The sequence below is a fragment of the Sphaerodactylus townsendi genome, linkage group LG08, assembly GCF_021028975.2.
Source record: "Sphaerodactylus townsendi isolate TG3544 linkage group LG08, MPM_Stown_v2.3, whole genome shotgun sequence".
NCBI lineage: Eukaryota > Metazoa > Chordata > Lepidosauria > Squamata > Sphaerodactylidae > Sphaerodactylus > Sphaerodactylus townsendi.
The window spans coordinates 62,221,537-62,246,464 of record NC_059432.1 but is presented as its reverse complement, the minus strand read 5'-3'; the positions used below and the strand labels follow the sequence as shown (position 1 = coordinate 62,246,464).

Here is a 24,928-nt window from a genome sequence, read left to right as displayed (position 1 = left end):
ATGTCAACTCAATGCATGGCAGTTGTGAAAAAGGCAAACTCTATGCTGGGGATCATTAGAAAAGGAATTGATAATAAAACTGCAAAGATTGTCATTGCGCCTTATATGAAAGCAGTGAGTGCACGACCGCATGCCAGATACACTGTGATATTCCAGTTCTGACATTGGCGCGCATCTCAAAAAAAGGATATTGAAGAGATAGAAAAAAAAGTGCAGAGAAGGGCAACAAAAGGATGATTGAGGGACTGGAAGGGCACCGCCTTCCCTATGAGGAGAGGCTGCAGCGTTTGGGACTGCTTTGTAGTTTGGAGAGGAGGCTGAGCTGAGGGGGGATATGATTGAAGTCTATATAAGATTATGCATGGGGGGTAGAAAATGTTGACAGAGAGAAAAATTTCTCTCTTTCTCACAATACTAGAACCAGGGGGCATTCATTGAAAATGCTGGGGGGAAGAATTAGGACTAATAAAAGGAAACACTTCTTCACGCAACGTGTGATTGGTGTTTGGAATATGCAGCCACAGGAGGTGGTGATGGCCACTAACCTGGATAGCTTTAAAAGGGGCTTGGACAGATTTATGGAGAAGAAGTCGATTTATGGCTACCAATCTTGATCCTCCTTGATCTGAGATTGCAAATGCTTTAACAGTCCAGGTGCTCGGGAGCAATAGCCGCAGAAGGCCATTGCGTTCACATCCTACATGTGAGCTCCCAAAGGCACCTGGTGGGCCACTGCGAGTAGCAGAGAGCTGGACTAGATGGACTTTGGTCTGATCCAGCTGGCTTGTTCTTATGTTCTTATGTTCTTATCTGGAAGTAACATCTTTTGACCAGAGAGCCTTATCCTCAAATAAAAGATTTACAGGGGCTCATTGCAGTCCCTTAGTATATAGGGAGGCACTTTGCCCATGTCCAAAGTCACTTTTTCATTACTTTACAGCTTCCAGAATGCAACTTTGACACTTGTTCAAATTAAGTCCTAAAAAAGAATATCCCCCCCAAAATTGAAAGGATGAGACAATTAATAATGCAGACAACCATGTCAGATCTTTTTTTATTCTGACCATTACAATATCTGACAACCACACAATAAATCAATTTTTAAATCTCCCCAATATATTTGCATATTCAGTATTTATTATTTGTTTACTTGAGCTCCGTTTTAAAAGAAATCCAAGCTTTCAACCCCCTGCCCCCAATTAGATTGATGCCCTCTAGTGGCTGTTTTGGCCCCATCAAACTCCTTTGCTTCCTAACTACCAGCTATACTACTTTAAAGATTTCTGCTTTGTGTTGACACATTTCAAAATTTTATTTTGGCTTTCTTAAAAACTGTCAGGTTTTTAATAATTTCAGTCTTTGGTGAATGCTTCAATGAAGTGTAAAAATTCAATGAGAATTTTAGATAGAAAGTGAACAAAACAAGCTCTGCTCATTGGACTGAACTTATTTAAAAAGCCCATGCTAATAGGTGAGGGTGAGGATTGGGCCCAGTCTTGACCTTTCCTGACTTCTTTCTCAGAATCCTAAGAGATGTTGCTTTATATAGTGTTTGCAGTATTCTCATAAAACTCTCACAAAATTACAATTCCCAGAACTTGCTTAGGGCAAGAGAAGTTGGCATAGTGCAGAATGTGATAAGGCCATTTTTAAAATGTAATTTGTATAATTGATTTGTTTATGTTCTTCACAGGTTGGATTCTACTCATCCATTATGCTAGTGGAGACTCTTTTCTTTGACAGCAGGAGACTTCCTCTGACACAAGAGGCTCTTCAATGACAGAAGACCCTCGTGTGTGAGGGAAAGGTCTATCTGTCTGGGGAAAGCACCTGAGGTAGTGGAACAAGGCTGTAGAATCCAACCCAAGGAACAGTTGAGCATTGAATCCGCACTCCTGGACAAGTAGAAATAACCAGTCACCTTGTTGGTTTGGAAAATGTTATCAGGTGTTACCACACACTTTCCCCAAAACTTATTCTTCAGTCATGTGGACTAGAAACTCTCTTTAAGAGTTAAGTTTCTTATGGTTCTTTGTGATGTGTGTATGCTGATAAACAACCAGTACTAGTCTGTCTTGAAAACATCTCTGTGATCTGTAGTGCTTTCCTCCTTATTCCTTGGACTTTCTGTAGCCGATGAGATGAAGGCTTTCTGTACTTGCCTTCAACCTCTTTCATCTGTTTTTTCTTTATATGTTCCAGGATTGAGCCTTGGCACAATTATACTTTAATAAGCACAATGTGTTAGCCTTTAAGAGCCAATGTGGTGTAGTGGTTAAGAGCAGGTGGATTCTAATCTGGAGAACGGGGTTTACTTCCCCACTCCTGTTACCGCAACCTGGGCAGCAGTAAAATTGAAGCCACGATATAAAATCGTAATAATAAAAAAAAATTATTGCGGTAGAACAGAGTTCCATTTGGTAAGGAAGGCAGCAGCAGGCATGATGGTACACTGGCACGCAAGTGCAATGCACACAAGGCACCAGGCAAGGCACAAGGCCAAGCCCAGCAAGACGCACTGCACACAGAAAAATACAGAATTCTTATAGTATTTATAGAGGTTACATCATAGACTGAATTATACAATAATAATACAGGGCCATCAAGTTCCATTAAGGTTCTTTGAGACATCTGGGTCTTACCTTTGGCCAGGAAACACCTCTGTATAGCCATCTTCTTGATAATGCAGATGTTTGCCTGCTGGCTCTTGTGCATATTCACCTTGACGTTCTGCCCTGTATCTGGCTGTTAATGGGTTATTCCAAAACTACTGATTTGGGAGGGACTTTAGTATAACTGGGTGGTTTAAACTGTTCCTTTGTGATTTTCCCCAAACTAAGGGGAAAATCTTTAACATAAATTTCGCTATCAGCTGCTGGCTTTCCTGGATGTGTGTGACAGTTACTTGGGGCTATGTCAAAATGCAAAGGGGTTTGCCTGATTCATTAACTATTTGCATCCTGTTTCTCTGGGTCCACCTTTAGCATAATCTAATTTTATGTTTCAGCCAGCTTGCAATTTAGACAGTGGTTTCAGAGAATAATACATTTTACAACAGGAAGGAAAACCTTTACAGAAAACCAGAATAAAACCTAAATCCTTACTATCATTATATGTCTATCAAAAACTATATTTAAAGCAAAATCATTTTTATTCATCCCTCTGGCTACACTCCTGCACATGAGCGGCAGACACTTATCTGGTGAACCAGATGTGCTTTCGCACGCCTAAATTCCTGCTGGGTGACCTTGGGCTAGTCACACTTCATTCAGAACTCTCTCAGCCCCACCTACCTCAGGAGGTGTCTGTTGTAGGGAGAGGAAGGGAAAGGAGCTCGTAAGCCACAAGTCTCCTTACAAGAGAGAAAGGTGGGGTATAAATCCATTCTTCTTCTTCCTCTGAATTACATATGAATGTAACAGCAGTGTGGCAGTGTGTGATTAGTTTTAAGAAATGAGAAAGCCACTTTGTATTGTGGCCGTGTTTGATTGACTTGCAATAAGGGGCACTTATTATATTTCACAGAGCTGTGATGCTGTGAATCAGGAGACAGAACCCTTTTAAAACAAGGCTATGGCCTCCTTAGCACCAGAGCAATCTCAGCCCCAGAATGCACCTTTTAATGTTAGTCATACCTTAGCTCATTTTGGGTTCCATTTAAATACAGAATGGCTGCAAATTTGTAACCACGTCTCAAGGGAGAAGCTGATTGTGCTCTTTATGGTTCATAATCCAACCTGGGAGCTTGTTTTGAATGCGAAGGATGACAGCTCAGGAATCTGTTAAATAAGAATGCCAAAGTAATGGCCAGGATCTTTTCCTCAGACCAGTAAGTAACCCTAGCTAGTTTGTCTGGGATTAAAGAAGAAAGTTTCAGCACCAGTCTGTCAGGTTGGTTGACCCTCCATGGTTTATGCTTATAGAAATAAAACAGTACGTGTGTACGTGGAGTGTGCATTTCTTGTAAAATTGACAAACTATAGTTCTTTCCTTTTCACCTCTTCCGGTACACATTCCAGCACCTTGGCCCATTTCCCCAGTGTCAGCAAAACCCCTCAGCTCAAGGAGTTACCATTGTTTATCTTCAATCAAGATGATTCAGTCTCAATCAAAAGCACCATTTGGATATGCTCATCTTTGCACAAAAAACAACAACTTGTCCCTCCAAACTAGGTCAAGTAACCCTCCAAAGAGAGAAGGCAGCATGCAACTGAGCTATACTGGCAGCAGAAGAATTGCAGCAGCTGTGTTCTCCATTTATATAGGGTTATGGGTATAGTATGGATCTATGCATATGTATAGCCATTTACAGCTGTCAGGCCTTCTGTTCATTCAGGCCAACTGTCTGGGAGCCAGAGGAAGTGGTATAGCTGAACACAGGAGAGTTTGTTGGCGTGTTTGTAGACAAAAGTGCCGCCAGCAACTGCAGCCCCCTCCCATCTTTCCACCCCCAGCAGCTGCGGTCCTGTTGACTATTCTTGAGTCAGCAGCTTTTTCCTGGCTCCAGGTCATGTCATCTGATGACCTTGTTGCCATAATTGCTGTGGCAGATGCAAGAAGATTCACCTGGATGGGACGGGTCAAGGGAGCAGGCACAACTCTAAGCAACTTGCCATGGATTTTGAAATGTAGGAATTTAAAGGAGAGGAGTCATGGAATGGTAAAAGGCAGAGAGACTTCCAGAATTATTTCTAACATCTGATTTACTAAGGAAGACCACTCTGATAAAAGAGGTAGAGTGATAGAAAGAAAACTCCTGCTCATTGGCATGACCACGAGGAACAGTGGAAATTAATCGGCTGTCAATGTGGAGGCTTTGTAGGAGCAGTGCAACTTCATGATACCCAGAATATTCTGTGGCACCAAGTAGGAATCCATTGTAGATATATACACTGTCTTCTTGTGTACATGTAATATTTTAGGCAGAAAACAAGGACTTTGAAGTAGTTAGGTCATCACATAATGGGGATTTCTTACTCTTATGAAGTGGTTTCTTTTTTAAACCGTCAATGATTCTTTCCAATTTTGAACATGGGCCCCAGATCATTGTAAAGCCAACTGTGCCACATCATATTCCCTCCCAAACACAGGTATTGAGAGGTCTACTGTGCTTTCAGTTCTCCTTTGCCCTTACAGAATGTTACCAAGGCTTTCACAAAACCTTAATTTCATGGCAAAGATAGTCACCTGGGCAAGCACGAGGTCATTACTGACCCATGGGATGATGTCACATCATGATGTTTACTAGCTAAAGATATACATCTGACCTTGTTTAGATGTCACAAAAAAACCTCAGGGTTGTTTATGACAAGCTTGAGGCTGGTTTACTCTTGAGCTTCTGTGTGCCTTTATCCTCCTCTAACACATGGAGCTAAGATTGAAGACTTCTTGGTTAGAGCTTCATCAGTCTAGCCATAATTTATTGTGACATCAAACTTCAGATGCTTCAAACAGCAGAGTGTTTTTTTCTTGTGCATAAACTAGGATTCTAAAGCACAGTTCTGTCCTCATTTGTGGGCAAGAAATAATTTGTTGACAGTTTAGAAGTTAATCTGTCTGTCCTGAGCATGAAGAGAGGAAGAAGGGAATGCACAAGTCCAGGATTAAACCTGGCTCGTGATCATGATGAACAAACAAGATTTTATCTGTAATATCCAGGCTATGATGTATGTCTGTGTTGTTCACAAATGCTATAAGAATAGGAATATACACACAGGAGTATTTTTATTTTATTTTATAACCTTTAATGGCATAGGGACACAGTAGTATTATGATCAGCAAGTCAGTGTGATGCAGTGATTAAAATGTCTGACTGGGAACTGGAAAACCCAGGTTTGAATCCCCACTTTGCTAATGGATGGCCTTGGGTGAGTCAGACACCTAGACAGCTAGGGGCCATGACACTTTAAGGTATTTGTCTATTCTGACCATCGTTGGAGGTCCTGCTTCAGGTGCCCCTACCAACTGAGGCTAGAAGGGTGGCAACCTGAGAAAGAGCTTTCTTGATTTTGGTGCCAGTCCCTCCCCCTATTGTTCTCTTCTACTTGTGGGTAAGGTCTTTTCTGTTTTGCTTTTGTTTTGCTGTATCTATTGGCTATCCTCCCTTGTTATGTTTTTTTTTTCAGATCACAGGGTTTAGAGTGGGATTCTTGTTTCTGCTTGGCCTCTTCTGTAGCAGTCTTGAGGCAGGCCATCTACTGGACAAAAACAGGGTCAAGGCATGCATGGATTTGCACTTGAGCGCTCAAGATTAGTCAGGTGTGTACTTTGGGAGCAACAGAGCTGCCAAGCAGCATCTCAAAAACACACCTGGCCATGACTGGAGAGCATATTGGAGAAAACACCAGTGACTGTGACCTTCATTATTTGGCTGCTCCTGATACTCAGTCTAACTGCTTTTGTAACAGGAAGTTCTAAACATGCCAGATAATTGTCCAGCAAACAAAATTACAACTCAGAACAGATGAAATGGATGATAAATGCTAGCCCCCACGATTCCCCTTCACATAGGCATCAAGGGCAACTAGCATCACAAATGAGCTACTTGGCTGGCTGTGCCAAAAAAGTGTTCTGTGTGTGGTGGAGACAGAAGACATAGACATATCCTTGGAAATGGACTGGTGCCATTACAGTGTCCTTCAAAGTCTGTACCACTTTGTGCAGCTTTATGATTAAAAACTTGAGAACTGTGACCTTGAAGGTATCTGCATTGTCACTAGTGGCTGTGAAGATCTGGATGCAAACAAGGGCACATCTTCCTTCTTCTCTGGGTATGTCTGAAATCATAGACTCATAGAGTTGGAAAGGGACATCCAGTCCAACCTTTTACTCAATGCAGGAGGATCAGCCTAGAGCATCCCAGACAAGTTTTTATTCAGCTACTGCATAAAGACTGCCAGTGGGGGGCGGGGGGAGTTCACCACCTCCCTAGGTAGCTGATTTCACTGTTGCACAACTCTTTCTGTAAAACGTTTCTTCCTAATGTCCAGCTTTTTGCCTTTATTTGAAACCACTATTGAGAGTGCTGTCCTCTGCTGCCAACAGGAACAGCTCCCTGCACTCCACTAAGTGACAACCCTTCAAATACTTAAAGAGAGTAATCATGTCCCACCTCACTCTCCTCTTCTTCAGACTAAACATTCCCAAGTCCCTCACCCTTTCCTCACAGGGCTTTGCCTCCAGGCCCCTGATAATCCTATTGCTCTCCTGTACACCCATTCCATTCTGTCCACATCCTTTTTGAAGTGAGGCCTCCAGAACTGTACACAATACTCCAGGTGAGGCCTGCCCAATGCAGTGTACAGCAGGACTATGGGATCTTGCAATTTGGACGTTATGTCTCTGTTGATACACCCGAAGATTACATTAGCCCTTTTTGGTTCTGCGCCACACTGTCTGCTCATATTTAACTTACTGTTCACCTGTATCCCAAGATCCTGTTTACACAACTGCTACTCCGTAGTGTATCCCCCATTCAGTATGTGAGTTCCTCATTTTTGTTAACTCAGATGTAGAGCACGAACTTATCCTTGTTGAATTCTAGTTGGATCACCCCAGCACACCCTTGTGGCAGAACTGGTTCCGAGAGGATTGTTGTGTCTCTTCTGCCCATAAATTCTGCTTCACATTTCAATACTGAATGACTTCTAGCGTTCTCCAGTTTGTTGTCTACTGGCTGTGTATCTCAATCTGAGGTCTAAGTAATGACTTTTTGAGGTCAGGAATTGAGGTATTGACTGTGTTGGACATGCTAAACAGCTAAGAATATTTGTAAAGATTCAGCTGACAGGTTTTGCTTTCAATGTTAACGCTCTTATTACCATATTTGGAGTTGGAGTGGCATTCTCCATTTCCATGCAGATCAGTGACTCTTGTTCTCTGTGTGTGTGTGTGTCTCCAGAACTTGGGGGCATCTCTTTTGCATAAAACATGTACGTTTGTTTTATTAAACTCGTTCTACAAGTATTTCTAGCACTTAGATCTTTAATAATCTGGATCACGTGGATAATCTACTAGAGGTATATCATATGAGATTCCTATTCACACTGAGTGATAGAATATTTTCATGACCCATCTGGTAGTTGAACGGTGGTTGTCATTTAGAAACTACCCCATTGATTCCATTTTAGCTTGTTAACAAATAAAATAAAATAAAAGTATCTTCAAGATTTGGAAGTGGGAGGGGGAGAAGAAACATTTCTGGAAATGGGTTAGCGACTAGTCAACTGGAGATCACGTCTGTACTTTTCAGGGCTCTGGAGGATTGCGAGAAAGATATATTGGCGTGTTTCTTGTTTACTTTTTTTGCTTCCTTCTCCTGGGCACTTTGTTTAGCCTCTTTGTCCCAGAAATGAGGCAAAATTAAAGTAGCAATTTCAGAAATGTGCAAAGGAAAGAGACCATTGCAGCATTTAGGCATGAGTAAAAGTGGTCACATCCTCACTTAGTACTTTGAAGCTGTTCAAATGAGAGGAATACTCTTTCATGTGGTAATTGAGGCTACCACCGTCCTGTAAACAAGTGTTATTCTGTCTGTACCGATTTTACTTCCAAAGAGACCAAACCAGCATGAACCCTTCCTTGTGTTGCCCCTGCCTTCATGGATGCTTCCTCCATCTCCACCCCCACTTCCTCTCACCAGCTTTCAGCCTAATCCCCCTCAATCTTATAGCACTTTAGAATGTAGCTCAGCTGTCTCTTGCCTCACAGATGGTGGGTGCAGCTTTTAAAGAAATCTGCAGTTGGAATAAAGATAAAACAGCTGCTGTAATTGCTTGATGGCTTTAGCCATGTTTGCCCAGCTGTGCAGACACTCACTCTGCTGGGCATAACTTGAATTCCCCTTGTGGTCTGCACCTGTTCGAAGGCAGCAATGACAGAGGGCAACAGGAGGGAGAAAGGTACCTTTTCTCCTCCTCCTGCACCTTCCTTTTGCTTCTTGATGTCAATAGAGCTGTGAAAAGAAGATATGTAGTGGCTGTTCCTGTTGCAGCATCTTCAAGGATATTTTACAGGATTGGATCAGCTCTCATGGGTGCTTGTCTTCCTTTTATGTGGTGATCATTGCCACAAAAGCCAAAGTGGGGGTAGCAACTTGTTTTGCTAGTAGAGCTCCTTTAAACATCTGTGTACTATGCAAAACACTGAGCAGGTGAAGCATCTGTTCGGATTTCTGTGCTGGAAGTTCAGTTTGTAAACTTCTGCACCTCACACAGCTCTTAAAGGCACAAAAGCTCTCCTGGACTGAAAATAAAAAAGTTTGCCCATTAGCTTCTAGCCACTGTGGACTGGAAACAGCATTTATTTTGGACCAGTTTAAAAAGGGCAGCCATTTTGAACCACATAAATACACTCACTTGGAAGCCACAGGGCTGCTGTGGGTGGGTGTTTTCAGTAGCATTGTGAAAAAGGCTGAGCCAAGGAACCCAACTGGCAGCACTAGATAGACTATCTTGGACAGAACTGAAATTTTCTAGCATCTCAATTCCCACTAGCAGAAAAAAGGAAGGATGCAGATCTTCTACTGTGAAAGTGTGTAGGCTTGGATGGGTGAAGAAAATGTGTGCATCTATATACAAATGAAACTGTATCTGTGCCTGCTCAATGCTAGACATGTCTAAAAGTGGGATGGAACTCATGTTGCTTTTTGACCAAGAAGAATGCCTAGTAGCCCTAGAGATGTGGCCCCATGATTTATATATCAGATAATAAACCTGTGATCTGCTTCTTGCATGCTGAAAACCATGCCAGCCGTGTTCTAAAGGTAAAGGTAGTCCCCTGTGCACTGGAGGATTACTGACCCAAGTGATGGTAACACATCATGACTTTTGCTAGGCAAATTATATTTTACAGGGTGGTTTGCCATTGCCTTCCCCAGTTCTCTGCATTTTACTCCCAGTAAGCTAGCACCCAATTTATCAGCCTTGGAAGGCTGAATCAACCTTGTACCACCTACCTGAAACTGACTTCAGTCAGGATCAAATTCAACTTGTGACCAGAGCGTAGACTACAACACTACAGCTTACCACACTGTGCCAATGGGAAGCTTTGCCATGTTCTACTGGTAAAATAGTACTGGGAAGCTGTTTAGGTTAAGTTTTTCTGGCACATGTAATATCCACATTGTGGAAAATATGTATATTGGCACTCATGATTGTTAGGGCTATCATGCTATAACTTGGAGAATATACTTGCAAATCTAAATTTTCTGATGCTAGGAGGAGAAGAGGTAACAGTGACTTCTATCTGTCTTATTGCAGCAGCCCAAGGAGGTGGATAGATGCCAGGAACAGAGGGAGAGGAAATAGGCAGGAAAAGATGATGCTGCCACTATCTTCTCCAAGTGCAGTGGGGAAATAGTGTGTATGATCTCCAGGTTGGAAACTAGCAATCCTGCAGACTGTCAAGTTAGATCCTAGCACCAGTGAAGGTGATATGTGCAAAGGAGTTTAATTTTTAGATAGTGCTGGGAAAAGAAACGATTCAACAGCTTGTCATTGAAACCCACACACCAGGGCTGCCAGTGGACTCCTAAGTGATTTTTTACCACAAGGCAAATCAAAAGATCTGTTCCTTATTCCACTTTGGATAGAAAGGTCTTCTCAGTTGGATTGACTTGGTAGATACTGCAGCTTAGCCAGCACAGTGGCTGACACACTGTAAGAGAAGAATGTTCCTGGCTGTGTAACATTCCCCGAGCAGCTGAATGGGAAATGAGGCAGCGGGAGTGACTGTCCAACAACTAGGAGGTGGGTTTACAGCAATGACAACTTGACAGTACTGCAATCCATGTTGTGTTGAAGGGCTCAGTCAAGGATACAAGAATCTTTTAGTTCAAATAATAGAGATGCATCAGCAACCACAGCAATAAAACATGCTCCAGTTCTGGGTTTCAACATACAGGGCCAAACCAAATCCTTGTCAAGTTAAGAGCCTCCAATTTATCATGTAAATGTAAAAGCTTCTGGGTATATTTCTCCCTACCTGACACGCAAACAAGGTCACGCAGCAAACCTATCGTAAATTACACAGCATTCTATGGTTTTTTTATAAAAGCAACAGGAGCGGAAAATGTAGAAACCTGGAAGCGAACAATAAATGATAGTATGACAAGTTCAAGCACTCCCAGGGCATTTTGTTTGCCAAAAGGGCATTTTCTGTATTCAATCCATTAGGAAAATGAGAAGTGAAAGAATTTGCTCATTTGCTTCAAAAATCAATTGGGATAAACCATCCTCCCAAAATTAAGGAGCACCATGTAATATTTTTCTCCAATGATTTGACATCATGCCAGATGTGGAGTGTGTGGAGAGGCAGGTCCTGATGTTTTATGGCTCCTGTTACTGCTGATGACTTCTCTTCCTGTGTTTTTCTGTACATAAAGCAAATTATTGTAGCTGCTTGATTAAAGCACAGCAAAAGAGAGCTTACAGCAAATTGCAGCATTCCGAGCTTTTTTTTAAAAAAAAAAAAAATCCCAAGTGCTTAAAATAAAACATACATCAAGCACAGAGATCAGATTTTAAAATATAATTTATACAGGGCATTGGAGCATTCAAAGTACTTTATGTATTTCATCTCTGCAGTGCCAAAACACCTTGGTGAAGCTTGTTAGCATAATCACATGAATTTGGTTTATGCTATATCAGAGGCCATTCGTAAGTCCATCAGTGCGAGTATTTTCCACTCAGATTGGCAGTAGGCAGCTCTTCAGATCTTTCATACCCCCCATTACGGATCCTTTTAGTTGGAGATGCTGGGGCATTAACCTGGGACCCTTTGTGTGCCAAGCAGAGCCAGAGCCATTCTTATCATGTCGTACTGCAGAGAACTGGTCTAAAGTAACCCATAAGTGTACAGCTGAGGCAGGGCAGTGTTATATAGTGGCTACAGCATTAGATTAAGTTTAGGGAGACCCACATTCATCCTACTGTGCCACAAAGCTGTCTGGATGACTTTCACTCCCTTTTAGTCTAACCTAACTCAAAGAACTGTTCTGAGGATAAAACGGGGGGTGGTGGTTGTGTGTTTGGTCCTGAAATTCATCAAGGATGGAATAAAATGCAATTAAAAAACAAACAGGCATTTCACGACTCACAGCCTGAATGCTTAACTACTCATACCAGCTCTGCCACTTGTTGCATACCTATGAAATGAAAATTGAAATGATGATGAATTCATGGGTGCCCACATGCTCTTTTGCCATCCAGTTCATAACACCACCCTGAAGGACACCCGTGCTGCAGTTTCATGCAGCTGTCGTCAAGTGGGATTCCAAATACCTTGGACCCAACAATCACATAATGTTATTTTGGAACAGTAAAAATCACGGAACGTGTCATTTCTACCAAATTTTATTCAGGTTTGCCAAACATATACACCGAGGCTTAAATATCACCAAATATCACCATGCCCCTTTTGGTAAACTTCAAAAAAGAAAAACCAGTTTGCTCATAAAGCTAGATGTTCCCTAAAATAAGACAGAACAGAAGAGTATAGATGGGTTTGCAGTTATGGCTTTTGTAGCATTTGAGCATCACCTGGCGTATTAGGCCTTTTTCTGAAAGCATAACCAGCTATATATAATCAAAAGGACAAGAAATTAAGTCACATCCGAACCATCATTCCATTCCCAATCTAGTGTCACATCAGCTATTACCCAGGTCACTTAAACATTTCAGCCACTCTAGTTTGCCTTTAATGGATATCAGGATGGCTTGGTGACATCCAAACAGGAAAAGTGTGTTGGTTTAAAATAAATGGTCATTTACCATCATATCAGCTTGCCAAGGACTCAAAGTGTAGTAAGTTCTCCATCCTTTGAGTCTTAATTTCCAACGGAATTTATGCTTAAGAAAAAAAGTTTCTCTACAGTACATAACTTCAGTGTGAATTTCATTGTTTGGGTGTATTGTGAATGCCCAAAGTAGATTTTTTTTAAAAAAGATAAAATAATAGAAGATTGGATTGAGGACTTAGATAGGATAACTAGATGATGAAAATTTTCCTGCTTTGGGCATTCCTTTCTGTTGGATAAGATTTCAACAATGCCTTGTGCAGTGCTTGGAAAGTGTCCATCTGTACACAGATGTGCTGTACACAGATGCAGGATGCTGGGTTTCTGGGTCATTCAGTTGATTCCATCACCTACTTCTTAGAAGTTCTAGTTCACGCAGAGGTTCTGGGGCTCGGATGACGATGAACCGTGGTGGAGTCTTACTGGCTTGACCATTCAAACTATTGGGATCCCATCCTCCACACAAATATCCTCAGCATAAAAATTATCAAGACAGAGGGAGGGCAAAAAATGCAGTGAATGGCATTCGCTGTTCATTGTCTAAGAGAACTAAGTTTCTATGCCCAAACAGAATAGTCACAGATGGTGGAAGGCAGTAGGGTCAGTTAGTTCTAGGTTTTTAGCTGGGTGCTATTTGGGAGTGCTTTTCTGACAAAACAGAGAAAGCATGCATTTTCCTGAGCTGAACAGACTGACAGGTGTCCGTTAGATTTTAGGGGAGGATGTTGCAAACATTATGCTATGAGCAGGCAGGCACTCAAATAGCTGGCTTGAATAGTCTAAAAAGGTATTTTATTTCTATTAAATTTGGACTATGAGTTCAAAAAATGGTGTCTACAGTAGCCTGTATATAGCAAACCCTTAGAGAACTTTTTGAGAAGCATAAATCATTAATTACAAGAAGACCCTAGCTATCTGACATAGGAACCAGGCCTTTTAGGAGTTTGTGGAAATATATTTTTAGCTGTTGTGTGCTTGGTTTTTTTTAATGGACTGATTTCAGTTGTAATCTGTGCTTTTATGTTGTTCTGTGTAATTCCTGTAATGTTTATGGTTTAATTTCCTCTCCCCCCCCCACCTCCCCTCAGTAAACAGCCTGAAGTAGGTGGGGTATGGATTCAATATATCTAATCTAGAATAAGGAATTAAATTTATGCTGGTTACCAACAAACAGCACAGTAGAGTCCAAATCAAGATTGATTACAGATGCTAGATTTGCAATTGCTTCCTCTACAGTAACAGAGCATGAGCAAATCCCGGCATTGGGGAAGTGAAAATAGATTATGTGATGTAAGAGCATCTGAAAATAGCTAATAAACACACACATAGCTTGAGGTTTACAAGGCAAGTTTACTTTCTCTTAGTCAGATCAAGAAAGGGCATTATAAATTGCCTAGTCATTTTCAACCTCACAGACTGGTTATAAACTGCTTGCTGAATTCACTGCATGCAAGATTGCCCTTATCAAATTACTCTGAGCTTGGACTTAGCTGATGACTAGAGGCAAGGAGCAGCCTCCTTATGTCAGATTGTAATGTAGTGATGATAAACTAAGATGATTATTCCCTCAAAGGGCCGGGTGCTTCCTCCATGCATAAAGTATTCCACATGGCGGACTTTATCGACTGAGCTTTCTTCTCTAGCACCTAGGCCTTATGCAGAAACACTGCCCTTGCCAAATACCTCTCTCCTTAATCCTGGATACAAATAGATCAAATACATCCTGAAGGACACCATTTTTGAATGCTTCTAGACTGTCACTTTCAGCACAGCTAGCTCTGCCATTTAGTTCTAAACAAGAAGACTAGGCAGCCACAAGTCCTCCTAGTTTGGACTAAGCAGTAGTAATTTTGCCAACCTTATAGTCCAGAGTTTGTCCTATCTAGGATGCTCTATGGCTTGCAGATCCTAAAAGCACTAAATCAAAACCCACCAGTAAGCATCCCTGAAAGGGCAAAGCCTAAAACCATTCCAAATTCTTTGCAGTAAGAATTTGAGCACAAATTGACCGTTGCTATAATGTTAAGCTCTGTCCTCCCTGAGACAGTACAAAAAAAGACTGAATGCCAAAGAGCTTTTGGTTGTTCTTACTTAGCCTAAACTCTGGAAATGTTTATGTCAACCATAAATGCCAAACCGCCTTGCAGCCTGACACTATTTTATCTGAACAAATGGCAACATGTCAGTGTCCTGCTGTTTCTGACATTCAGACTGTAAAGAATTTTAATTATAACATATGTGTTGTGGCAGGAAGGGGAGGCATATGGTGGCATCTTGCTACTGTGCACCCCTATGTGTGTCTTGCCAGTATTAGACAAAGTAACTTACCATTTTAAAATTGAAGCATGCATGCTAGCAAAGCACCAGCGTATTCACTGATGAGGCAAGCTTCGAATGGTACCAAGTGAGTATCCTAAGGGACTTCAGAACTGATGGAGGCTTCCATGCATATTGTTACGACCACCCTAACTTTATGGAACCCACATGAGGGTTTTTTTTAAAAAAAGTAAATCCAAATCTGCTCCTGTTTTCAATTCACTCTCTAGGCAGATGAATTTGGAGACCTTTAATACTATTTATGAAAAAAGAGGTGCATTTATGGTTGAGGTGGTACTAGAGAATAGGTAAAGTTTCAATTCAAGCCGCAGACTTAGCTGCTGTTCCCATTTCTAACAGCTTTTGCTGCACACAGGTGGAAAAGTATTTGGTCCGACACTAGCAGTCAGCTAGTCCGTTTGGCAGCCCCTCCGATCCCACGCAACTCAGATGGACTTATTTCTTCTTTGCATTGACGTTTTTGCAGACCCAGTTCATGCCATCCTTCAAAAACAGACAAATAACATAAGCAAAGGTTAGATGACAAAGAAGGGGAAGTCTGTGTATAGATCCAAGCAATATAGACCCCTCCCCCCCACACTCCGTAATTCTGTTCTGTTGACACTCCTCTCTTGACAAAGGAAGATCAAAAATTCATGGTCAGTTTTTCTGTGTGCAACCTCAGGTTGTACCCATAACAGTATTCTTGTTTTTACATTTAAGTGTTGCTTTTCTCCCTGGATTGCAGGCATTTGCATCACTTCCCCCTTGTTTATTATTTTTTTTTATTTTGAATTTTTATACCGCCCATCCCCAGAGGGCTCTGAACAGTGTTGTTTATGCCCACTCAATAGAGTTTTATGATTGCCAAAAATGGAGGGGAAAGATCCTAAGTTGAGAGAATTAAAACTGATTCCATTCAAAGAAAGGCTCATTCCAGACATGCAGAATAATGCACTTTCAAACAGCTTTCAGTGCTCTTTGAAGCTGTGCGGAATAGCAAAATCCACTTGCAAACAGTTGTGAAAGTGGTTTGAAAATGCATTATTTTGCGTGTGCAGAAGGGGCCAAAGTAACAGAATTTAGGGGTGGGGGGTAACTGCATAGCTGCAAAGCTTCAGTATTTAACACAGTGAAGGGAGAGTAAATTGCGTCCAATAATAAAGAAAAAAGGACACCACAATGGCAAAAACGGAGACAGTTTGGCAACTATGTCTGCATCAATCATTAACATTTTCAATAAGGGACAAGCTTTTTCAAAAAGGAAAAAAATGAGGGCTGGCTGGAGTTTCTTTTAAGCCCATAGTTCTATGTGAATAAGAATGAATAGTCAGGCTTTGTACTTGGTTGTGAAAATAGCAGTACCTGAGACAGAACTGGGAATCCTTATGATTCAGCTTCCCCTTTTTTAACACATGCAGTTGGAATGTACAAAAGGATGAGTCCAGACAGCAGCTTCCTAGGTGGTGGGTTCAGTGCTTTAATATGGAAAATGTCCCTGGAAAAGTTTGAATTCCCCGACCCAGCAGAGGGGTAGTTCCAAGGGGAGTGGGGTGTGTGTGATGCACCAGGCACGCCTCCATGTGGGTGTGGTGAGGGCATTCCAGGGGCATGGTGGGGGTGTTCCAGGGCGGGGCGGGGGCGTTCCGGGGTGGGGCGGGAGGACGCACCAGTGCATCGGGTGCTTTCCTCCCTTGCTACGCCTCTGCCACCCAGACAATGGTTGCTCGACAGAATTCCATGGCTTTTATAACCTCAAGCCCCAGGCCTCCCCTCCTCTTCCTACCAGAGTTTGCTTTTTGGAGAAATTCTCACGTTATGTATTGCATTCAAAGTACAAGGAGTGGATGTTTTAGAAAATCAACAGTTTTCCAGCAGAGGCAGAAAACAGCCGTGTCAACTGCCTTTGCTCTACTGCACCTTTCAGAAATCTGCTTGCAAAGAAAAAAACCGCTTTCTGCAACAATTCCTGCCTTCCCCCTTGCCTCTGAAGTAATAATCACATTTGCACACATCATGGCATACAAGGCAAGCAGCGCCCCTCATTCATTTTGAATGTAGGTTTATTTGTTGAAGCAGAACAGCTGAGACAGCTTAAAGTAATAAATATCTGCTGACACCCCTTTGATATTCAGCACAACAATCCCATAAGTAATACGTCCATGCAAAACAACAGCCAGTCATCCTGTTCCCCAGCATGAAGCCGACCAGAACCTAACATAAAGAGAAAGATGCAAACACCACCTGATGCCACAAGGGAGCCCAGCCAAAGGGACTCCAGGCTACCCGAACATTATACAGCCGAGGCTCATAAACCAAAGTTTATGATGGGATTCACCATGGCTGCAAGCTTAACTGCATTGACTGTATAACAAGGGCAAAAGAATGACAAGGCACTATGCAAGAGGAAAGGTGAAATCCAAATGGTTTTTCAATTCATATCTAGGTCACTTAACTTTGAAGGCAAGAACTGATCTCAACATCATTTTTTCTCGTGCAAGTTGATTCAAAGGGAATTGTGATTGTGTCTCATAAGTATGTGGGGGAAGGTTGAAAATTAACACACAGCCCGAGGGGGGGAGATGAATAACTTTCCCTGGGATCAAAGAGGATAAAAAAGCTATAGGTAAACTGCTTCTCATACTGGCTCGACAGAGAATAACACACAGTAGCAAAGTTCAATGATGGGAAATAAATGTTCTCATCAGATAGCTGAAATGCAGAGAATGAATAATGGAATGAATGCTGGTAAAATAACTGGTGGATGTAAGAACAGGAAAGCTGTCATTGCAGAAGTGGGAGAAGGAAGAGGCTTAGCTGAGAGGAGATTTGAGAAGAATCAATAACATTTTTAATACCTATATCTTCTTCACAATTTTGTTTTCTTTAATACTAAAAACTGCAGGATAAGACCCCTAGTCTATTCAGTTTAGCATCACGTTTCCAACACTGGCAGCCAAATGCCCCCAGGAAGCCCGCACAGAAGGCACGAATACAAAAGATCTGCCCTGTTATTTGTCCCTAGTATCTGATATTTAAAAGTGTATGCCCTCTGAACTTGGGACATTCCATGAAGCTATTGTAGCTAAAAGCTTTTGATAAGAGTGATTCTCCAGGAGCTCATCCTTAAAACCACAGAAGCTAGTAAGCATCACATCATAGCTTGCATGACTGAAACGGAGCTAGAAGACAGTAATATGCTGTACCTATCTCAGCTAACTCCACTTATCAGACTATACAGGGAAGCCACTGAAATCCATAAACACTGAGACAGTTTCAACAGAAAGGTAGAAAGGCTGAAGATCAACAAAACCTGGCTACTGGTACCAAACCCACAAACCAGGGGACTTTTCAAATACCATTCAACAACCTACTAGATGCTATAAACTCCTTCCCTCCCGCCTTCTCACCCCCACACCACCTCAACCGCATTATGATTTCTGAGAGTCACACACATTCAAACCACTATGACATACACATATAAATGCAACTGCAAATGAACACACAGACATGCAAATGCACCTCTTTCCCCTCCCACTGCGGAGGTGGACAAAACAAATACAGAATTACACAAAACACTCCACACTGTGCCATGGAGAGAAACACATTTCTGGACCCTTTTCAGTGTGGTTTCAGGCTAGGGTACAGGGCAGAGATGGTATGAGTGGTTTTAGCTGAAAATCTTTGTCTAAATGCAGACAAGGGCCATGTTTCTTTGTTGTACCTATTAGATTTATCAGCAGTCTTTAATGCAGTGGATCATACCTTTTTGTTAAAGTGTTTGGGGTAGAATTAGATATTGGGTGTGTGTGTGTTTTTGATTGGTTTAAATAATTCCTAATGGATCAGACTTTGAGGGTTGCTGCTGGATATCAATTTCATCAGTGTAGGCTCTGTCCTACACAAATCTACCAGGCTTGGTCCTGTCACCCATGCTATTCAATTTCTATTTAAAGCCTTTGGGAGAAATCATTCATGTTTTTGGAGTTGACTGTCATCAATATGCTGATGACATCAAACTCTGTATTTCATTATTCAAATTGTCTGGTTTGTCTAGTTACGTGGTAGAAGTCTTGAGTCAGTGACTGCTGTGGTTAAATGGCAGAGTGAACAAGTTGAAATGAATATTGACAAGAAGGAGGTAACATTGCGAAGGCTGAGGTCTTGAAGGACCTTGTGCTTCCCACATTCTATAAGATTTAGTTAACCTTTGTTAACTAAACCTTTGCACCTTCATTTATCTTGACACAGCTGATTTGACCATGTCAATCCCCACCACCGTGATCTCAAGACTAGACTACTGTAATGTGCTCTACAGGGGCCTGCCCTTGAAGCAAATGTGAACATTCTAGTTGATACATAATGTCACAGCTTGATTATTATTGAGGTTAGGCAAAGTATAAATATTATGCCTGTTCTGAATGTACTCCCTGCCAGTTACTGGGTTCAGTTCAAGGTACTGGTTATCATATGCAAAATCCTTCATGACCTTAGACACTTGTATTTGCAGGACTGCCTTTCTGCTGTCCTCTACCACAACGACATTGAGCATTTAGCTAAGCCTTCTGAAGGTGCCATCCTCCCATGGGGAAGATCTATAGCTGCCCATGCACATACAGTCTCTGTTGTGGCCCCCAACCCATGAGCAGTCAGGAAGGGTCCCACACTTGTGTCATTCTGCAGAATTGTATACGGTATTAAAATAATGGCTCAAGGAAGGAACTAGGATTGCAAGTCTATTACATTGGTTAATACTCTCACCACTGTATTTTCTGCTATTGTAAATCCATTTTTACATTGTTTAATATATCATGTTAGACACTTTTTCTTTTTGCATTATTTCTGATTTTTGTAATCCCAGTTTTATTGCATGGTCTGTTGGATGTCTCGTGCGATTTGATGGTATTGCTCTGAACTCTATAAGGCACCTTGAATCTTAGTGAGAAAGATAGGTTATAAGTATCTATATATATAAAAATCTAAATGTGTGTTTGTCCCTGATGGTCTCCCTCAGAAGCTGCTGGACGGATCGCCCCCAAATTTTCACAGGACGTTCCTCCCTGTTGTGGGCAGGTAATTGGACCTTCAAATCGCCGAAAGTCCATACCTGAGCCACGTAAAAAGTCTTTTTCCTGGCGCACCAGGCCATGAAGCTGGCTGTGTTTAACTGTCACCCTTAGAATGTTCGTGCAGCATGTCTGTGGCCTGAGGGCTTGGTATGCCCTTAGAATGTTCGTGCAGATGGCCAGAGATGAGCAGTTAAAACAGTAAATAGATAATACTGGTAGGTAATACGAGTGGAAGTGAAACACATACACACTTTGCCGTGTGAGACGTCAGGTGGGGTTCCTCCCGCTTCACACGCAGGTAACTTTCACTCTCTGTGCCTCACCCACAGTACCAAACAACACACATACTCTCATACACATCCAGCTCATCCTCACACACCTCACTCTGCCCTCCCTCACATCCAACCACAACTTACCCACTTCCTCACCCATATTCGCCACAGCTCTTTTTTTTACTAAAAGTGAACTGGAGTTTGCCTTTTTCTTCTAAGACAATCCACGGGGCGGGGGCAAACCAACACTTCTGGCTCGGCTTCTTTTGCACATGGCCCTTTACGAATCCAGGGAGCTGGCCTCGATCTGAGTGCCTCACCACCCTGCCTCTGCTGCCTGACTGGGATAGCCTGCTTGCCCCAGTTCTGCCTTACCCAAGCCAGGACTGTGCATGTCAACCAGCTTCATGGACAGCGGGACTTACACTCTGGACAGTTCCGTTGTGGAATGGGAAGGGTTACCGTATGCTAAAAAAACAAGACAGCACCATATAACAATGTGCATTGAAAAGGGAAAGAGGAATTCCATTTGGCCACCCCAAAAGGCTATGCTGGGGATCATTGGATCTGCATGGACATCTGTGTGGGTTGCGGACTGTGATGAGAAGGACAATTGCCACAGCAACGCGTGGCCGGGCCCACTAGTAGTACATAAATAAATACTTTAGTACCTAAATAGTATAAACCACAATCCCTTTCTGGCCTGAAAGTTGCTTGAATATTTGCTATATGTACAAACTAAACACAACACCAGAAATCCAAGCACGAGCAATAAATATAAAAAGACACAAGAAAAGATAAGGGAATAAGGTCAATAATATTTTCCAGACTAGCTCCACTTAAATCATCTGCTGAGTTTGGATGAAATGAAACTGAACAGAACAGTCCACTGTGTTGTAAAATTTCAAACAATGTTGCTGATTTATAAACACCTAAATAATCCTGACTCACACATGAGCACTCTAATTTCTGCCTAGTGAATGAAAAGGTCCTAAGCACTATATACAGTAATCAGCTTGTCTTACTGTTTGATCAGTGTTGTAGTTAAAGCAGGGCAAAGGCAATGGATAGTTTTCTTCTTCCACAGAACAGTTTTCAAAGCAGCAATTTTATCTATCCTAGTTATGACAGCTGGCTACAGTATTCCAACCAGAACCAATCACAGGTGCAGTTAGTAATGTTACGTAGCAGAGAAGAAATGGGGCACTGACTGGCCTATATAGGAGGGGCTGGGGCTGCAGCAAAATGAATATTAGAAGCCTGAAACATTCTCTACTGACAGCTCTGCTTCAACAGCAACAAAGCAGTGCTTCCTATAGACCCTCAAACAGATATGTCAGCTAGGAATTCATGCCATAAATTAGAAATCAGGCAAGGTCACAAACCTTGACCCTTAACCCTGCTCTACAGTCCAATGAGGCTTAATTCTTCCACAAAGCATGGGGTCTGCCATCATCAATTAGGTCCAAGGAGTTCAAAAACTGGCTGAGAAAATTTAATCATCTCCTCTGTGCCTACTTTTACAATTGCAATCCTGTCTCTCACACCTGATGGGACTGACATGTCGGTGCTGTAACACTGGCCTCTTGGTCCCTTCAGCATCCAAGAACCCACTAATTTTTAAATAGTATATGCCTTTCTTTTGTTTCTCACCATCCAGCAGTGACACATTCTTCAATGACCCCTGCACCTCCTCTACCATTAAGTATTCATGAATGTTTGTGAACAGCCTTCCTAATAACTGATAAACAAAGATTAATGATTAGCAAGATGCACCCACAGAAAGTAGGCTGTGAAGGGACAACAGCTGGGAGGGAAAGAATCATTAAAAAAACAGCCACTGCTCTGATATGGAACACTGCAATAAGAGCAGAATTGAATTTGAGTCCAGTAGCACCTTAAAGATCAACAAAACTTTCCAGCGTGTAAGCTTCCTTGAGTCAAAACTCACTTTGTGATACAACAGCTAGAGGAGTACTAATCTGAAAACCTGAAATGCAGATTATTCCCCTTTTATAATTCCCAGAAACAAGGGAGCTGTGTTAGCCCCCAGCAGGAATAACATATCTAGAAGTTCTGTAGATGTGTCTTATTTTTAGCAAATCCTTCTTGAACATTAAAATTCTTCTAGGATACTATAATATGAAAGCAACAATGTACTTTAAGATGAAATAATTATTTTAACCAATGCACTCAGTATACACACAATCAGAATATTTTTGTGATAAAACCAGTATGTTCATGCCACTTAATAAAGTTTCTTAGGATTTATAGCCTCTAAATAAGGGGCATAATTTGCTCACTCAACAAACAATTCTCTTAAAATGAATATTTTTTCCAGTTTAGAATTATCTCCATCCATTTTATAACAAGGAGTCCAGACTCAGAAAGCTTTCATCTTTTATTTTGTTAAAATAATGGTGTGGAGTAATTTATTCCAGTCTTTAAAAAGCATTCTTTTTTCCCCTGTGTATTTGAAGGTCTTTTGTCAGATGTGGATTTAAAGGACAACAAGCACAATGTAATCCTTTATTTTAAAAATAATAACCTTGAAAGAAATAGATTTTAGAAATTCTATTAGACAACAAGAACATGCTGGGAGTTTCATTATATTTTTGTACAATTATTATAAAGATTTTGGTCGGGTCATTTTCTAAAAAGAAAACTTGCCTTGCATGTACTTCTGGATGTTTTCCTCATATTTCTGCTTTACAATAAGGCCCTGGAGCCAAAAAGGCATTAGAAAAAATCCCATCTTTATTGTGGAAGATCTAGATGTGCATTGACAATGATTTCAGCTGAGCACTGTCAGCTTCAGTTGTCTGTGGTGCTTATTGCTAGGAGGAATGCCACACTGGTTTCACCCTGAAATGTGAAATTACCTACTAGGCTTGGATATGAGCATGCTCTAGAAGGGGAAACCATCTTTTCATTTCCCTTTCATCAGATCTGGCACAGAGAAGAGGGAACCAGTTCATCTGTGTGATTTACACCATCCTATGCCTTTCCAGCATCTGAAGTTCTGAACTATACTAAGCTCCGTTAAACAAGGGATGGGAGCAAATTTTGATCGAGAGTTTTAATTGCAATAAACTGCTTTGGTAATGTAAAAGCATATTGAAATGTAAGGAATAGATGGATAATTATGTCTTTCAATTAAACCATTTCAAGTTTGCAAAAGACTGGGTACAAATTTAAGTGCAGTAAAAACTAATCTCTTCTGAACTGTGCCGGAAAGTCTGTCTGGTGTAGTGAAGAGAAGAGAAGCAGCTTCTTCCACAGTGACCATGAAGTGGAGGTGGTCTCCATGCTCCCATGCTTGGGGCCTCTTGATGAGAGGTCACCAGGATTCTAGCAGATTCTCTTCTTAATAGTTTTTCTTGAATACACCCAAGTCAAATAATAGTTCAATTCTCTCAATGTATATCATTTATTAGCTATAATGTAATCTCATTAACCTTGAAATTCCCAGTCTTAACTGTCAGTTCCGCACACTACAGCATCATCCACTGAACTAATTAAAATGACCTTCAAACTACCTCTCTTTTATTTGTAGTGCAATCCTGTGCAGAGCTACTCCAGTCTAAGCCCATCACAATCAGTGAATTTAGACTGGAGTAACTCTGCACAGATTGCACTATTGATGCCACTGTTTATTATTTTTGATACTCTGCCCAGGGGCCGTCACAAAACCCACCCCTGTTAACTCAGTCTCTGAATAGCCTGTTCTCCAGAAAGTCCTTTTTTCTTCTTGAATCCCCTGTTAGCATCTTGCATTTTCCTGCCATGATGGCCTTATGTGTAATCCCTCAACTTCTCAAGATGGCTTTTTTTTTGCTTTCTTTTTTTAGCTTTCTAGATATTAGATGATGCCTTCATTCTCTGCCACGAGCCTTTGGGGTGGTTCTTTAATATTAAGAACCAGGATTGAAACTCTTAGTCTCCTTTATCCTGAAGTCATAGGGTAAAGCAAACAAATGCCAGAGACTTTTTAGACATCTTCCTAACTAGGCTGATGTATCCCACCCAACAAAGAAGGTTCAATACAGAAGCCATCTCCCACAGGGATAGCAGAGGCACACTGACAGAGTGCTTGAATTATAGGGTGGGGGGACGGGGGATGGGACGGGGAAGATTCTTCATATAATTAACAAGCCTCACCTTCACAATTTGGTCTCATTGTGGTTTCCCAAAAGCAGTAATTAGTGAGTTCACCTGGAAGCTAGGGGGCTAGCCCACACTCTGTAATTTTTAGCATTACGGTGGCATCTCCCTTCACACCGCAGTGCTTATTCAAACCTCTTTGAACTGGGTGGCTCTTATGATGTCTAAATAGAAGTGCATTCTCACCCAGACCCCCCAAAAGCAAACATGCAGCTAATTATCCACAGGTAGCCTTAGATTGCCCTGACCTGGATTGCCCAGGCCTAGCCCAATCTCAACAGCTTTTGGAAGCTAAGCAGGATCAGCCCTGC

The 24,928-nt window shown here is 41.6% G+C and overlaps 1 protein-coding gene across 1 annotated transcript in view; it reads right to left on the bottom strand.

Moving 5' to 3' along the window:
• Window positions 1–12,337: 12,337 nt before the first annotated feature.
• Window positions 12,338–24,928, bottom strand: part of ARL3 (ADP ribosylation factor like GTPase 3) — a 38,830-nt gene continuing 26,239 nt past the window's right edge. The window contains exon 6 of the mRNA XM_048505120.1: window positions 12,338–15,616. Within this exon, the coding sequence (XP_048361077.1) occupies window positions 15,569–15,616 (48 nt within the window). The 3' untranslated portion in view covers window positions 12,338–15,568. The remainder of the gene's footprint in view (window positions 15,617–24,928) is intronic.